The sequence below is a fragment of the Micropterus salmoides genome, unplaced genomic scaffold (assembly GCF_014851395.1).
Source record: "Micropterus salmoides isolate LMB-PRFRI ecotype aquatic unplaced genomic scaffold, ASM1485139v1 Ms_hic_scaffold_9, whole genome shotgun sequence".
Classification (NCBI taxonomy): Eukaryota; Metazoa; Chordata; class Actinopteri; order Centrarchiformes; family Centrarchidae; genus Micropterus; species Micropterus salmoides.
In genome coordinates this window covers 25,585,291-25,602,126 of record NW_024044681.1, presented here as the reverse complement: position 1 = coordinate 25,602,126, position 16,836 = coordinate 25,585,291, and the positions used below count along the sequence as shown (strand labels likewise).

Sequence of the window (16,836 nt, the reverse complement as noted above, 5' to 3'; positions counted from 1 at the left end):
CTCATCACATACAGCATTGCGTTGTTACTATTCGTTCACCCATATTTAATTTAAGTGGTGTTTCTTTTAACACACTACCATCTCTCTTAACCTGAATTTCAAACACTTCTCTCTCAGAAGCAGTGCTTTTTCCTTTAATTCTACTAATTTTTTAATACTAATCTACTAATTCTAATTTTTGAACAAAGAAGTAAAGACTTACTGAGCTTGACGGATCCATCCATACCCAAGAGGATGTTGTCACTTTTTATATCTCTATGGATCACCTGGTTAGAGTGTAGGAAGTCCAGGGCTTGAAGACACTGAAGAGAGGGAAAAAAGCTAAAAATATATCTGACACTCTCGCATACAAAGAGAAGCCTGTACTACACACACATTTGGACAGTCTTCTCCTCTTGACTGGGTGATGAATTAAAACTTTTTGTTTAAATGTAAGCACATGCCCACCTGAATGTAAAGGTTAGATCATCATGGCTACATAAGTAGTGTGTGGTATTGCTGATGTCTAAACTTGGCTCCTTACCTCTCTGCAAACTGCAGCGATCTGGCCCTCGTCCATGCAGGTCTCAGTCACTACATCTGTCAACGAGCCACCGGCCAAATACTCCATCACCACCCATAGCTCATCTCCTACCAAGTAACTAAATAAAACGAGAAAGGAAAAGAAAAATGCAAAGTGTGACATGCATTTCATACTGGGGGTTTCAGTTGTTGCTTTGATAAATCAATAATTAAGGCATGCTGGTTTACACGCATGGAGAAGGAACTTTACAGTTTAAGGTGTACCGTGTGCGTCACGATGCAGAGTCAATTACAGCACACATTAGGCGTTCAAGCATGTGACTGCCGGCTGTAAACACATAGCACAAAGCCCTTCTCTACATTTTAAAACAGTAGGTGGCAGTAATGCACCCTAAGTTGAATGCTGGCCACCATTAAAAGGCAAAAGGAGGACGAAGAAAAAGATGAAGAAGAACAGGGATCTGAAAAGCAGGCTCAGGAAATCCCTCAATGTCACTATGGTAACAACATGCATTGACTTTGTCCTAGTTCTGACCACAAATCAGTAGCTGTTGGCAAATTAACATCAGGTGCATTCATACTCCTGCGTGAGTTCATTTGTGTTAGAACCTTCAATCATATAACATTAAATGCTAAAATAATCTTACATTTGTTACAAAAGCCATAATAACTGTTATTACATACCTGTCTCTTCATAAAAATGACCATAAATAGGCAAAGTGAAATGTGACCCTGCATGTGAAAACTGACCTGTCCAGGTAGTTGACTATATTGGAGTTTTTGTTTTCCCTCATCACCAAGATCTCATTGATGATGAGCTCTTTCTTGGGCTGCTGCTGTAGGTTCATCTGCTTGATGGCCACCTGAGAAAACAGACAAGGAATTTGTGGCTCAGCGCAAGATCATAAGCCTGATGGCCTAGTAAGGAAAAAATAAATAATACTCGAATGCGAATGTTGTATAATTAGAATCTGACTTACCTCTTGGCCGGTTGCTATGTCGATGGCAGTGTACACAGTGCCAGACGCTCTGGTGAAACCCAAGATCAAAATCACATTAATGTTACACCATTTAAGTGTTTTAAAACCAGTCATAGACACTGATAATCTTAGAAAAATGTCGTTTTGCCTAAAATCCAAAGAATTCACATTTCAATGGCTTTGTTTGGACCAAAATTAACTGATATAATCCTATAACTATAATAACTGAAAACTGTTATTATTGATTATTACTATATTGTCTATACAGTGAAGGTAGCTCTGAAGGTTTATTGACAAGTTTCAAGAGACTTATATCAAATACTTCAGAGAAGTCGTCATTTTGTGCTGCCACTACAGAAACAGTATAAATTGTTTCTCAGACAGTTAACAGTCAGACTATAGACACACTGGCGTATTATAACCTGACTTAACTTAACGAGAAAACTGAACTCTGCTGGGATGTAGGGATATAGTTAGATTGAGTGGAAGAGTTAGCAAATTGGCACGGCTACACAGCTTCATTCCTTTGATATTAAAATATCGCTGGCGTGAATTTAGTGGACGACCATAGTGCAACCCACATTGTAAAACAGTCAGCATGCTGATGCCAGAGGCAAGTTATTTTTTGGTTCTTCATAAACAAACTATATGTGCTATAATTTTACCACAGAAACGTGACTGCAATTAAATTACCTTAGCAGTGATGAACACAAACACAGGATGCACAAGAAATGTATGGCTTCCAATAGTTTGTCAAAGGAATGGTATGCAGCCATTCTGTCCTTATTTGGATGTGTAAAGCATGATACTAAAAACCTTCAGCTGTGAATTCAAGCTTCTGGTCTTTTCCTCATTCTCTCTTTCTCTCGCTGTCAGCTACACCTGTGTTCTGTCAGCTATGAATAATAAGTTAAAGATAACTCAGGGAGTAAATAGACAGTTATCTATTGTTTAAGACAGGGAGCTTCCTGATCAAATATGGAAATCGTGAGCATGAGCAGATAACAACCACACAGATTTTTTTTTATCTGTGCAGACGTATAGTGAACAGGGAGAGTGACAGAAAAGCAGCAGAAAGACAAGCAGAGAGAGAGAGAGAGAGAGAGAGAGAGAGAGAGAGAGATGGCTGAGTTAATCTGGCTCACGGCCATTTCAGGATACAGTTCTCATTTCCTCTCTACTTACTTTTCTCCCAGTCATTCAACCTAACCCTCCCTCTGCCTCTGCCTCACTATAGCGGTCACTACAGCTCCATCTCTCCAGGCAAGACTGACTGCTCCTGAAATTGCTCTATTTCAATAACTCTGACGACTTGGTTTATGATCACAAATGGACTTACCCTTGTCCTATTTTCTCAAAGCGTGTGTACTTCTTTTTGGGATCCCCCACGCTCACAATACTCCCTGAGTCAGAGAGAAAACATATATAATAATTGAGCTTGTGCTGGTGCACAAAGCCATGACGGCCTTCAGACAAGTACACAGTAAACATTACTGCAGAACCTTTTCTGCCTTTCTTTTTCAGACAGACCCTGCCTTGTGCTGCAGCTACTTTAAGTACATCTCTACCTCACGGTGCATGCTGGTAATTTGGAGCGGTTCAAGGAAGGTCACAAACAACAAGTACTTTGTTCAAATGTTTTTACATTAGTGCCCCCTGTTCTTTTGCATAATTCTTCCAAACACACAGAATTGATGCACTTCAAGTAATTTATAGAAAACAGCTACTGAAAACCAAATAACCAGCATGTCTATTCAATCATCATACAGTGAATTATTCAAGCCACACATATCGACACCCATTTTAGTTATTGGATAATTATGATATTTTCTAGTATCTTTAAAATTTAATTGTTTTTAGGCAAATAAAGATGAAAAATCAAGTGATTAAAGATTCATCCACCTAAATGGTTGCTGGCAGTGTGGAGAAGGCTTTTACAATTCTTTACAAATTAAACAGTGAAAAAAAATGTTTTAGTGGTTTGGTAGTGAAAAATGTCTGGGGACAATCTGTATTTCTAAAACTCTGCCCAGCTCTAAAGAAACATACTGAGTCTCTCCAGAATCTCCTCGTCTGTCATTTTGGACTTCTTCCTCTGGCGGTCAGTGTGGCGATACATTGTGTTGGACGTGTCCTCCGGCTGAACCTGTGACTCTGGTGGAGTCAACACTTCTTTCACAGGGGTGGGAGGCTTTGGGTCCATGACAGAGCGTGTGTAGATCTGTGAGGAGAAGCAAGTCAAAGAAATGCAGAGGGGATTGCATTTGCATTTGATTTCACCAATCGTGCTGTATAAACTCACAGATTTGGTATGCTCGGGCCGAGGTGCAATGACCGGTGGCAGTTCGTCGTCATCCTCCTCCTCCTCCTCCTCTTCCTCCTCTTCCTCTTCTTCCTCATCCTCCTCTTCTGACACAGGTGGAGCGATTGGGGGCTCTGACGATGACGTTTTGGCACCCTGGGGTGTAGAGATTTAAGTGAGTCTGGATGCATGTGCCATGTAGCAGCATGGGATGAAAAGGGTATATGCAGATCTTTAAAACGTTTCAAGAATTGAACAGAATTGTTGTTTTCTTGCCACAGTAAACACCCAGCAAACTCCAAACCAGCCAGCCATATATACAGTTTGAGGTCTGGCCAGTTGAGTTTCAAAAGAGCTTTGTCTAACATAATATAATTTTCAAATTGTATCAATAGCAGATTCAGGTCAGTTCATCAAACATGTTAGGTGACAAAAAAGAGCACAAGTAATCAACATACAAATACAGTTAATCTGTTGGGATACATCTGAAGATACAACCAGAAATGAATGGGGTTAAATTGTCTGGAGCAGCGTGTTAATAATAGAGGGAAATATTATGAGTCCAGTGAGAGCTAAAGAGACAAGTGTTAAAAGAGTGAGATGCTATTCAGTGCAGTTCAGTGTTTTTAAGTAACAAACAGTTATATATTTTACTGTGCTGTAGGAAACATGCTGCCACATTGCAGTAATGTGCAATGTAGACGGACGTCGTCTTGATATGAAAGATACCTTTTAACAAGTATGATTAAAGAGTCTCAGGCAAATGTATTATGCCTAATGCTCAGCTTTTATTCCCCCCCACCATCCAAAACTCGGGTGGCCTTGGATCATCTTCCTCTTTTGGAATGGAAACATGTCATCCATTTCCAGTCTCGTCATGCATAAATGAAGCAGTGCAGCTTAGCTCTAGTGATTAGAGGGAAAGAGGCCGACTGAAGGAAAGTCCCAGTCCTTCATTCAGACATACTGGGCCTGTGATCTGTTCCAAGGAAGACTGGGCCAAGACTGCAGTGCAGAAATGAGTGTCTAGCTAACTGTAAGCAGTGCCATGTGTTTTTTTGTTTTCCAGAGCCATGCGGTAATGTCTACAATGGTGATGAAGTTACAGGCACATTTTTGGCAACGTGGATCAAATTGTAAGGGATGTGAGCTCATACATGCAGTTTGATAGTCATCACAACCCTCTGTGGCATGCGCCCCTGCCCTGCCATTTCAGAGACGGTCCATTTGAAACAAGATGAGAAGAGGTGCTCTTGTGGAAGATAATAAATACATCTGTAACATCAAAAACGAATAGATTCAATCATACCCCCCTGAAATTTCAGTACAAAGAGGAATGATGCCTCTAAATATTTGTACGCATTTTGCATTAGCCAGTCGGAATAATCAAAGTTAGTAGATCAAATTTTGCTTTAAAGCCAATGCAGAGATACATCATGTGGAAAGTAATATGGAGGAGTTACCTTGTCAAATAATGCGCTGCAGGTTCTAAGGCTGACAGGAGGCCCAGATGACAGCAGTCGGTTCTGAATGTGAAGGTTGAAAATGGGAGGATTTACTCAAAAGAAACCCACACAATGTTTAAGAGTTAGGGGACTTCAGGGGAGGGGGGGAGGGCAGGGGTACGGTACTGAGGGATGGACATTAGGTCCATAAATTGTCCTCCTTATTTAACACCCAGCATGATAGAGACAAATCATGCCACCTGAGGGCTGTCCTTGCCCAAGCCTTGAACATTTTTTTCTCTCCACTTTGTGATGTTTCTCTTCAGATTTCTTGTGTTCAATGTTATTTTAATCGCCACTTCCACCCATAATGTTCTCATGCCTGATTACAAATTTCCTGATAACTTGTTAAAGGTGCAATCCATTAGACAATCTCAGTTATTGCCCAGCACTGTCATCGTATACACCCATATACAGACAGGCATGTTAAAATGTAGGATTAGCTCTCTTTCAGCCCTGTATTTCTTTGTGTTGCTTTGTGAAGCACCTTTTGGCTAGTGGTTGTCTTAGAAACCTGACATCACTCAGTTAGACATTGACAGTTTCCAGTGTCACCTTGCCTTAGCTGGCAGAAAAGCATTGTTAATGAAACCAATGTTGAGGTGTTCGATTTGACATCAAGGTAAACATTAAGAGTGCAGCATTCCACAGGAAAATAGTTTCACTGTTGATAAAAGACAAGGGCCACAGACAGACTCTACAGTGCTGTGATGAAAATGAACTGGCTGCTCTCATTAATCTGAATGAGTAACTGTTGTTTTCTATTATACTATTAAACAGTTTCCATTCAAATCAAAATTATGACCATGTAATGAATAAACATTACAGCACTACAGACAACTTTTCTTGAGTTGTAGCGTCATGTCCTTGCAGTTGTTGTCTTCTAATTTCCAATGTATTTTCTAGATTAAACTGGGGGATGGGGATTAAACTGATGCATTTTGGAAGCTTTTTACCTTAAAGCATGAAAATTACTCACGCACTGTTTTAAGACTAACACTAACAGAGCCATGGGGCTTTTAGGCCTGACTGAACTAACACAAACCTGATCTAACAAATCATACTGAGCTGCTACAGTATATAAACATTAACACTGACTTGATAATTCCAACATTATTAAGTTGTCACAGATACATATTATTTGGGTGCTCCTCTGTGTACTAAAGTACATAACAGGCAGGATGCCATGTATTGGCACACTCGGCATGAAATATTTGTCTCTTCTGTGCACCTAACATGCTGGATTTTTTAGAAAGTTGAACAGTAATGTCAGCAACACACAAGAGATGAAATGTCAAGAGCGATGTGAGGTAAAGCTCACACTCTCTGATAAACGCACTGTTAATGCTGTTAACGTAGTTATATGAAGAGCGGTCGAGTTGTCTGTATTTTTGACAGATGAGTCCTGCGGTCAGTCACTCAAGCAACACACTGCTCAAGGAAATGGTCAAGGATATGACTTAACTGATGGCCACACAGGGGAAACTCCTCACATGTTACACCAGGATAGAAAAACCAAGACCAAGTTGTTAATCACTTAAAGCAGCAACAAAATGTAACCTGAAACACTGCCAGGGTATCTAAAGACTGCTTTGCTACTCGGACGTTTTTCGTTGCATCTTCTTTTCTGTAAGTGTTTTTTTCCTGCCAAAACATTTCTTAGGGGAATCTATTGTCTGCTAGAAGCGGACAGTGTGAGCAATATTTAGCCCGGTTGAGTGGACACAGGAAGCAAAGTTTAGGTTTTCTTACCAAGGTCATAGAATCTAAAATTCAATTATGACTTTCTGGTCTGATCAAAGGTTGGATTAGGATGCAACACAGTGTCCCCAGCGCCACTATCCACAGTCGACCTCAAACATGAACGGCTGGCTCAAAGATGCTCAGAGAGGTTAAATAAAAACCAGAGATCTTACAATACGATCAGTGGATAGTAATCTCTTTTCTTTCATTGAACATGATCACTAAACAGTTCGATTTCTTCTTTAATCCTTAATGACAAGACAAGAAAACAGCAGGATAGACACGGACTGTAGCAAGTGATGAGAAGAGAAAGCAAGTTGCTTAAGGAAAATTACATACCAGTTGTCAAATATATATATAAAAGTTGGTGTTCAAAATAATCTGACAGGGAGCATCAGGTAGCTCATGATGAGTTACTCTTTCTCTCAGAAAAGAGACAGTTTGCTTCTACAGACCAAATATTGGCACATCTCCTGTATTCTGTTTGCCTGAGACAGTGCAGCCCAATCCCAAAGTGAAATCTGTCGCACTGTAGCCAATAGCTGAGTCACCTCTGCAGGCCGTGGACCACTGTGACAGTCCAAGGCTGAGATGCTCTCAAATACCCTCACTGGGCTCGCTCAACCTTTTAGACACAGTGCCATACCCGCTTGCCCTTCACTGGCAAAGAGCTCTTTCAAGCAATAGCTACATTAAGTGATCCCATTGTAGTTTGCCTGGGGCAGCGAATCCCACTGAACAGACTTGGATTCCACTTCTTCACCCGGCTGAGCGTGTACAGGCCAAGGCATTCAAAGCGTAGATTACTCTGGTCAAAGCCAGGAATGAGGTCAGCACAGCGGGAGTCCCTCTAGATGCAGTTGAGCCTCCAGTGAAGCTTGTCTATGGGTATTTCAAAATCTGGTACTGTAGATTGGAAAAATAAACAATGTGCAGCAGTAGCTCTCCCAGCAGTCACAGTTTCTGTGCAGGAGCTGCAAACTGATTGGCATGTATGCAGAATTCAGGGCATTATGCCACAAAGTGAGGGCATTAAGCCTCTAGGGGGGGAGAACGCACACATTTTGCCCATTAGAGGCAGCAGTCTGTGTGAAGCGAATGTGCTGGAAAGTAACACAGTCTATCCCAGAAATTCCCAGACAGAGTTAGTGAGAGTAAAGTGAGAAAGATTTACTGCAGTGTAGATGGAGAGGCATAATTGCTCTGAGGTTCAAGACAATGAAATAAAGCCACATAATGTTGCAACTTACCTCTTAAATTATTACACTGTTGCATGTATATAAATCATGAAGAAATATATTTCCCTTCATATATTTAAGAGATTTTCCAAAGCAATGAAACATGGCAGAGACAGTGCAAGATATGCAGCGCAGTACTAAAATTCCTGATAAATCAGACAGCGGCGCAACCTCCAACAAAAAGGGGCATGTTTTAATAGCGGCAACATCATAATTCATTTATAATTGAGCACCAAATAGTGGTTAGGTATTATTAACTGACATGTACTTTGTCAAATTATCATTTTATGGTGTGTTCTGTTAACAAATATTCTCCTAATATTCATCAAATTATTTAGGCTCAGAAAATAACCAACATTAAGCAAAGAAAGTTTAGATATGAAAGAACTCACCAGAGTGTTTGCTGCTATGTACCCATGTGCTGACTTGTCTGAAACAGAAAGGAACATTTAAGTTTTTATACACTGAAACACACTCGTTTGAATTAGACATAAGAACAAATGTGTTTATATATTGGTGGTTTTTATTTTATTTTATCAGAACTTTGGTGTTGCTTACCTCCCGAGGTGAAGCTCATGTATTTCTGGTTGTTTACAGTCTCTTTGGAGTCGTAGAACTTTAAAACATCCAACACAGCTTGTGGGTTCTTCTTCTGCTCCAGCTTGGTGATGTTCGAGGTCTGTAGGAGCCGTGCCCACTGCTCTGGGATACCCTGCACAAATAGAGACAGAGGTCAGATGTTAAACTGTAAAAAATGTAACTGTAATGTAACTTCTCTTCAGCTTAACATAGACTAATAAGAGTGGGAAACAGCTAGCATAACCTTTACTTGCTGTTTTCAGGTTCTGTATAGGTTAGACAAATCACATATTAATTTGCTTTAGTAGTGCTGCCAGGCAGATTTTTTACCTTTACATGGAGCCATGCTATTTTTTTCTCCATGGTTCTAGTTTTTATGCTAAGCTAAGCTAACTGGCTGCTGGCTGTATCTTTATATTTAACAGATATATATGAGAGTAGTATCAAGCTTCTCATCTAACTCTCAGCAAATAAGTAAATGTATTTTCCAAAATATTATTATTATTATTAAGGCATCTCCACACTTTTTTAGCCAGTGTTTTGCATGTTTTACTCCCTGTTGATGGACATTAAGTCTTTCAAGGGAGCTTAACAATGTTTAATTCATGCCAATTTTGTAAACTTCTGCATTTTTTTATACTTTAAGCAATACTCAATCTGCTGTGTGGAAGCAGTGGTGTTAAGAGCTCAGAAAATGAGGTAGTTGGTTAGCTGGGTTTAAAATTCTCTTAATGGGGCTCTATGTGTCACAGGCACACAGCTTACACAGCTACAAGTCATTGACTGAGTGCTGTACATCTGGAAATCAAGTAGACCAAAACACCTGTATCCCTGAGTGTAAACAGGTTTTAAAGGGGAATGATGAAAACGCTTGGATTGCTCATCCATTATTTTATTTGGGGGGAAAAAGGTCTAATCAAAAATGAATAGACAGGAAATGTGTTTTATAGATTAGTCCTGGTAGTGTGAAACCTAGTGTTGTACTCGAGACCGGTCTTGGTCTTGAGACCAGTCTTATGACCACTTTTTGATGGTCTTGGTCTTGTCTCGGACTCAACCGCATTTGTACTCTGTCTTGTCTCAGTCTCGGACACTGGGGACTGGGGATTTTATTTCAAGACCAGTCAAGACCATAACTTTGGGAATATAAACAAATTACTTTTGCATTGTCTGATTTATTTGTTAACAACCTAACTTTGACTGGATGTAAAACATATTGCTTTAAATGTAACCAATAACCCTAATTAATAATGTGTTGTTACCGTTAATGACTGTCACCACTCCCCGCAATGATAGTGTCGAATAAAGATGCTTACGTTGATTTCAGCTCTTAGTGTTTTCTGTGGGTGTTTTAATGAGAATGTGGATCTTTCAGATCAGATTTGAGAAGTACCTATGATCTCATTCCACATTTTATTGTGTGTCATGTAATGTGGGGAACTGGTCTTGGTCTCGACTCGGTCTCGCGCTCCCTCTGTCTTGGTCTCAACCTGGTCTCAGCCCCTAAAAGTCTCGATAAACTCTGGTCTTGGTCTTAACTTGGTCTCGGTTTGGGCAGTCTTGACTACAACACTAGTGAAACCATGACGAGAGAGCTGAACATTAAAAGCTTTATGAGATTTATTTTAGGGCTACTGTATTAAACCACTCACTAGATCATGTCAAACACAAATGGTAGCCTATTATATATCTAGGCTTGTGTAAGAATAAACGGTAAACTGAAACCGCAGCTGAAATGTAATTTACGAGGAAACGCTCAAGGATTCCAGAGCAGGTTTCACTTGACCTGGAGATAGAGTCATTGTCATTCAAGTCACTTGTGTTACCACCTTTATGTGGAGGAAAACATATCATTAATTGACTCACTTCAGAGAATTGTGACTTTAGAAATGCATGCCTGAGACTCTGCTTTCAGATGGGATTTAAGAAGCACATCAGTCCCTGTTTATATGCCTGGTTGTCAGGTGAAATAGATACTCACTGTGAATTCTCCTGTTACAGCATCAAAGCCAACATGAATGGTGTGTTCAAAGTCTGAAGGTAGGGATATCTCAGGACGTTCCTTCTCCTTCTTCTTGTTTGCTACAGGAGATGAATAAAAAAACTAATTACAGGCTGACTTCTTGTATTTTTATACACAGGAAACTAGTATATTACATGCAACAATGTGGGGCTGAGCTCCAGGGTGACGTGGAGAGGAATACTCACTCTTGTCTCCCCCGGGGAAGATGGAGCGCAGGCGGACTTTCTTGTTTTTCTCTTCAGGAGCCATTGGAAGCGGTTTAGAGGCGTGATTCAATGATGAAGAGTCTCGGGAACTACTGTTCATTCTCAAGGGGGGGGCTGGTGGTTTCTCTTCAATATCAACACTATCAGACATCTTTAGCACTCACAATGTCCTATGAGGGAGAGAGAGAAATACAGAAAAGTTCATAAGTTAAAAAGTCTGACTATAGACCAGTAGGGACTCACTGAGGAAGGTTTCAAAATCTCTCTGCTTGCACCAAAAATAACAACCTTGATATTTAATTTGTACTCCTCAGTAAGTGTACAAAATTCAATTATATCTAGACACTACCTTGAAAAATACAAATTTGTTTTGCTTGACTTTTTAATGTGTTATAGAGACAGGTTGTTGGATGCTGTTTGCACCAGAGTACATATATCACACAGTTTCCTCTCTTTGGTGAAACTCATATTCTATAACTATAAGATGTCAGAAAATAATGTGAAACTGCCCATCGAATTACCCATAGCTCGATATAATGTTTTCAGATCCCTTCTTTTGCCCAGCTAACAGCCCAAATTCTGAAGATATTAAATCTAATCTAATATAATACAGAGAACAAGAGCTAAAATTCACATTTGAAAAATTGGGACCAGTGACTTTGGCTTTTTGGCCTATTTTTCGCATTGTAACATAAGGAATTATGTTAAGGCTGCAGGTTTGAAAGATTCTCATGAAATCGTGTATATTTACAATTCTCTGCCGACACATCTGATACCTTGCAGAGAAGATTTATATATAATTTATTATTTAGAAGACACAGATCCTGAAATTGTGATGTAAAAAAAATTCTAAAATCATGATTCGTCTTGCTATTTGAATGGAGGCCGTTTGGACCCGAGGTGGAGTCTGATGTCCAGTGGGTGTGTTCAGCTGTGAAAATGGTAACCGGGAGTTGATTCTAAGAGAAACTGGCAAGAGTAAATCTTCCCATCACTCATCAACTCATCTTCCATCTACCTACTTCCCACCACCGTCTTAAACTCCTTCACTGCCTCACCCTGAGGCCAAGCCCATCATGTGATGTGCAGCACAACCGTCCCAGAAAGCGTACCATTCAGGCTGCCCCCTTAGTGTAGACCTACAACTAGGCTCTTACACAGCACTCACTGTCTCTGACAAATTACACATGTGCCTTCACAGTGGCCTTTACAATTTTATGTAACCATCTCCTGCACAACTAAATGCAGTTAGTTACACCCTATTGTTAACTTCCCAAAAGAACTGGTTTTGAATAAAGTGGAAAAATTTTGCATATATGTTAATAAGTCATGATTTAACCAGATATGTATACAGTAACATCGTTATTAAACAAGACCTCTTTACTTTCCCTGCTGCTGCCCAAGATCTTGAAAAAGAAGAAAAACTGTTCACTGTCTTTTGCAACTCTTCAGTGACTCTTTGACTGTTATGAAGATTTTGATTTATTTATGTCTGACAAAAACAGATTAGCGCACCCTAAAACAAAGCAGCATAATTATTTATTAACTGATGGGTATTTAATTACAGTCATCTGCCTTGATACAAGTTGTCAGAGCAATTTAACATAGATTCACCTAATTTCTTCACTGCCTACTGGATAATACAGGTTTATGTACACACTTAACTTGATTAAGACAGCGTATATCAGTCTCACCTCCATAACAGTGGAAAGGTTTTCTCATCTAGTCTAACATTTTTTTTCCTTTGGATAACATTTACCAATTTGCATTCATGTGTTCATGGCTGATTTTAATGTTTTATTCATAAAAAACAGATTACAAAATATTTATCAGTACTTATTATTATTATTCTATTATTATGTGAAAACATCAAACCTTAAAGATCAAACCTTTGTCTATGATAAAAAACTACAAACACAATCTTGATGTTTCTTAATAAACTGGACAGTGCTGTTTTTTGTTCCCCTTTGGTGGAGATGTGATGAAAATAAGAAGAATTTAGTTTCACATGGCAAGAGAATGTAACACAGAAACTGCACTGTGATCCTTTCACACTGTTCTGCAATTACAGCAGGAAACGATTTGGTAGACAGCAGCCCTTACTGGAGATGCAACAAATGACACAAGCGAGAGGGTGGCATCAACAGTAAGGTGTGGAACATGATAACAGTAATGATAAGAAAACACTGCGCCTATTTTTCAGATTACATCAATAGTATGCATAAGAAACCGCTGAATTTCCCCTCTTCCCAAAACAGGTCACTCCTGACAGGCTGGTTAACTACACAAATAAAAGTTACAGGTTGATTCAGCTAAGCTGGAGGGCACCCACTATTTTTGAATAACCAGGCAGCTACAGTGAAGCACTTCATGTTCTTAATGTAGCCTCACTAGTACATTTTTATAATTATTTTCCTGGTGTGTTTCCAGGATCTTATAAGATATACTGGCGGTGGGGGTGTCTCTGCTGGCAGTTTCTACCATGCAGGGTGAGTTCCAGGAGAGAGTCCAAACAGCAGCAGCAAACAGGTTCTCTTAGATAGGAGGTTAGGCGTGGCACTAACAACAAAACCCGATAAAACTGCTGTTTACAAAGGAATGTCACAATGTTGACCTGCTAAAGCAACAGGGAGTTGCTGACTACATGGCTACCAAGAGAGGAAAAAAGCAACCGAAATTTGCCAAGACAATAGCAGACAATATGTCATGGAATCCTTACAGTATGTGCCGCTTGACAGAGTTAGTCTGAATTTAATTAGGGTCATAGGTAGATCAACCAAACACATAGAACCAATGAAACCTTTATTAGTTTTGTCACTTAGACAAGCTAGTTCACAGGCTGGATGGCTACTCGCATCATATCATAGCTTTAAAACAATGTCAACTTTGCAGCATCTTTAACAAAAAGAATTCTTACTGTAACTGTTTCAGCTTTTCAACTTCATCAAATAGCATTCAAATCTTACACAATGTTGTGTAAAATCCCTTACATATATCCACCTTGTCCAGAGTTGTTTTACATTACAAAGACACATACAGCACAAGTGGTTGTGCCTCCTTGGTACTAATGGACCTGTGACTGATACCTCCATTAACCCATAAACATGATCTTGTGAATATGCCAGCTTCAGCATGTCATAGAGCTTTTATAATCATGCATAGACGTGGATTCACTAACATGCATATGGCACAAGCAAGAACTGCCAACAGCAATTGGGATCTCTTCAATCAGGCCACTATCTGATCAACAAATACAGAGGGAAAAAATCAATAGCTGCTATAGCAAATAATGATGACAGGAGGTTTTTTAATAATAATAATTTTAAAAAAAAGATATTTTCTTGAGTAGGTAAATCATACTGTACGCTTTTGCTTCATCCATCTATCCATCCATCCATCGTCAGCCGCTTATCCTGCATACAGGGTCGCGGGGGGCTGGAGCTAATCCCAGCTGACATCAGGCGAAAGGCGGGGTACACCCTGGACAGGTCGCCAATTGCTTTTGCTTCATTAGTACTCAAATTTCAGTAAACAACTTCCGTTGGAGAGCGGTGTGGATCAATTATGCAGCTGAAAAAGTCTTCGGTGTGTCTGGCTATAGTTATTTCTCTATCAGGGTGCGACCAGAATCTGTGCCAACAGCTGACAAATACACCACATTTAACTTTAATTACTTGTAATTATTTTACATATTACAAATATAACACTGCTCCTCAACTGCTGTGTGGCTATTTGGCTAATCACCTGACTGCAGCTGCAGCTCTGCCTAGCGGTCAGATGGCTAAAGATGGCAGATTCGTGGAGGCCCAGGCATTACTGATTCTTCACTTGCATAAAACACTGACCTATTTACTGTGCATACTGACAGGCAGGCAAGCAGTCAGTGAGTGCACTGTCCCTGAAACAAGCAGCTCCTATTCCTGAAACAAACATAGGTTAGTCTCTCAACATTACAAACTAACTCTGTGTCCGTATTTTGCCTGATACTGAAGATATTCTGTTATGAGGCTGAACTATTTCGGGAGACATGAAAAAAAAGATCATTCACAGACCAATTTCTGTTCAAAAGTAAAACAGCAAAAATGCAGCTGTAACGCTGATCCACAACATGCTAATTTGTCAGAAATTACACAACCAAATCTCATTCTGCTTGACTTGCTTTGGTAGGCTGCGATGTTTTGACAGCACTATATGAATGTATATGAATGAGTGTCTAAACACACAGAACCACCAGTGACAAACCAACTCAGATATTACTTGGGATGTTTTCACATTTCTCCCCCATAAAATATTAATTTATCCATGAAGAGCAGGCATTTTCTCTGCTCTTTCAAACATTAATGCTGAATTTGAATGGCTAACACAGGAAGAGGCTCTAATCTTGAGCCCATAGCAGCCCAGTAATGGCACCGCAGTGGGGGGAGGGCTCCATAAGCCCAGCTCTTCATGCCCCTGATTACGACACGCTCTCTGTTTGACTTGGCTTTAGCTTTGGCTGTGCGTCTTTGAAGGATGCTGATTACTTGGATGGGATGGACAGCTAGAGGACATTCAAAGGATAAGGAGGATGGGGGGACACTCCAGAGTCGCAGTTTACCATTGTTATCTCCTTTTTCTTGCTGTCCATACAGTACTTATTTAGGCGACAGTAGAGTGTTTTAAAAAAACATTGAGTTTGAAAAGTCGACCTATTCCACTGTTAGTAAAAGCAAAGAAAGACAGGACCAGTTCACTTGACAACCTTCTTAAAACATACCAACACAAAGAAAACAAAAACAAAACACAGACATTTCACCCAGACATTAAAGCACTGGAGGCAGATGGCACACAGATGTCAGCAAGTTATTGCACAAATGTTCCTCTCTCACATGGTTGGCCTCTCAAGGTCAGAATAAAACACACAAAGTCACAGTGTAGATGCCAGGCAATGCCATCCCCTTTTTATTTCAAATGAAGGTTTGAGGAGGAGGAGGAGGAGTTTGGTGCTGTAGTCTGTTAAAAAGGGATCCCTTTGGAAGGCACATGAGAATAATTTATGGTCACAAGATCAAAACCTCATGGTCAAAAATGCCACAGCATCTTCCAGGAAATCATTTCATTTTAGTTAGTTGTAGTAGTTTGGCATTTTGGGAAATACACATATTCACTGTGTTACAGCGAGTTAGATTAGAAGATAAATATCACCCTACTATCAGTATGAAACTGCTGCCAGCAACCAGTTAGCTTAGCTTTGGACAAGGACTGGCAACAGGGGGAAACAGCTAGCCTGGCTCTGTCCATAGGTAACTAAATCGGCCTACCAGCAACTCTAAAGCTCTGTAATTAACATGTTATATCTTTGTTTAATCAGTTTTGTGCACACTTAAAGTCAATGTTGGTAATCCAGATGACTTTATCTGTGAGTAACAACACAGTTTGATGCTTAAGTAGACTAGTGCCTAAAAGAGCTGAAATTTAACACACGAAATATACACTGAGCCAAAACCTCAAACAGCTGGCTATTGTACTATAGACAGTGACTTGGTTGCTATAGAACAAAATTGGATATTTGCTTTTGTCAGATGAGGCTCGACCTCTTTGGTTTGGTCCCCCTCCCCTGTAAAACTCAGTAACTCTACTTTGCATACAGCTGCCAACGTTTGGTTCATGAAAGGGACAAGTCACAGCTCATAAATTTGCTTATTACACGTGGCAGGTGAGACGGGGGTGAGTAAGTTTATTCTCAACTCGAGAACTGA

At 39.9% G+C, this 16,836-nt stretch overlaps 1 protein-coding gene across 2 annotated transcripts in view; it reads right to left on the bottom strand.

The window, feature by feature from the left end:
* The window catches only part of LOC119895607 (serine/threonine-protein kinase PAK 3), a 28,836-nt gene that overhangs the window by 4,557 nt on the left and 7,443 nt on the right, over positions 1-16,836 (bottom strand). The window contains exons 2-13 of one of the 2 annotated variants that reach the window (XM_038708834.1): positions 11,078-11,268; positions 10,851-10,951; positions 8,849-9,002; positions 8,683-8,720; positions 5,268-5,330; positions 3,805-3,960; positions 3,552-3,723; positions 2,842-2,905; positions 1,503-1,551; positions 1,273-1,385; positions 524-641; positions 203-302 (exon numbers count right to left, since the gene is read on the bottom strand). In XM_038708834.1, the coding sequence (XP_038564762.1) occupies positions 203-302; positions 524-641; positions 1,273-1,385; positions 1,503-1,551; positions 2,842-2,905; positions 3,552-3,723; positions 3,805-3,960; positions 5,268-5,330; positions 8,683-8,720; positions 8,849-9,002; positions 10,851-10,951; positions 11,078-11,249 (1,300 nt within the window). In that variant the 5' untranslated portion in view covers positions 11,250-11,268. The remainder of the gene's footprint in view (positions 1-202; positions 303-523; positions 642-1,272; positions 1,386-1,502; positions 1,552-2,841; positions 2,906-3,551; positions 3,724-3,804; positions 3,961-5,267; positions 5,331-8,682; positions 8,721-8,848; positions 9,003-10,850; positions 10,952-11,077; positions 11,269-16,836) is intronic. The other variant, XM_038708835.1, reaches the window with a different exon arrangement.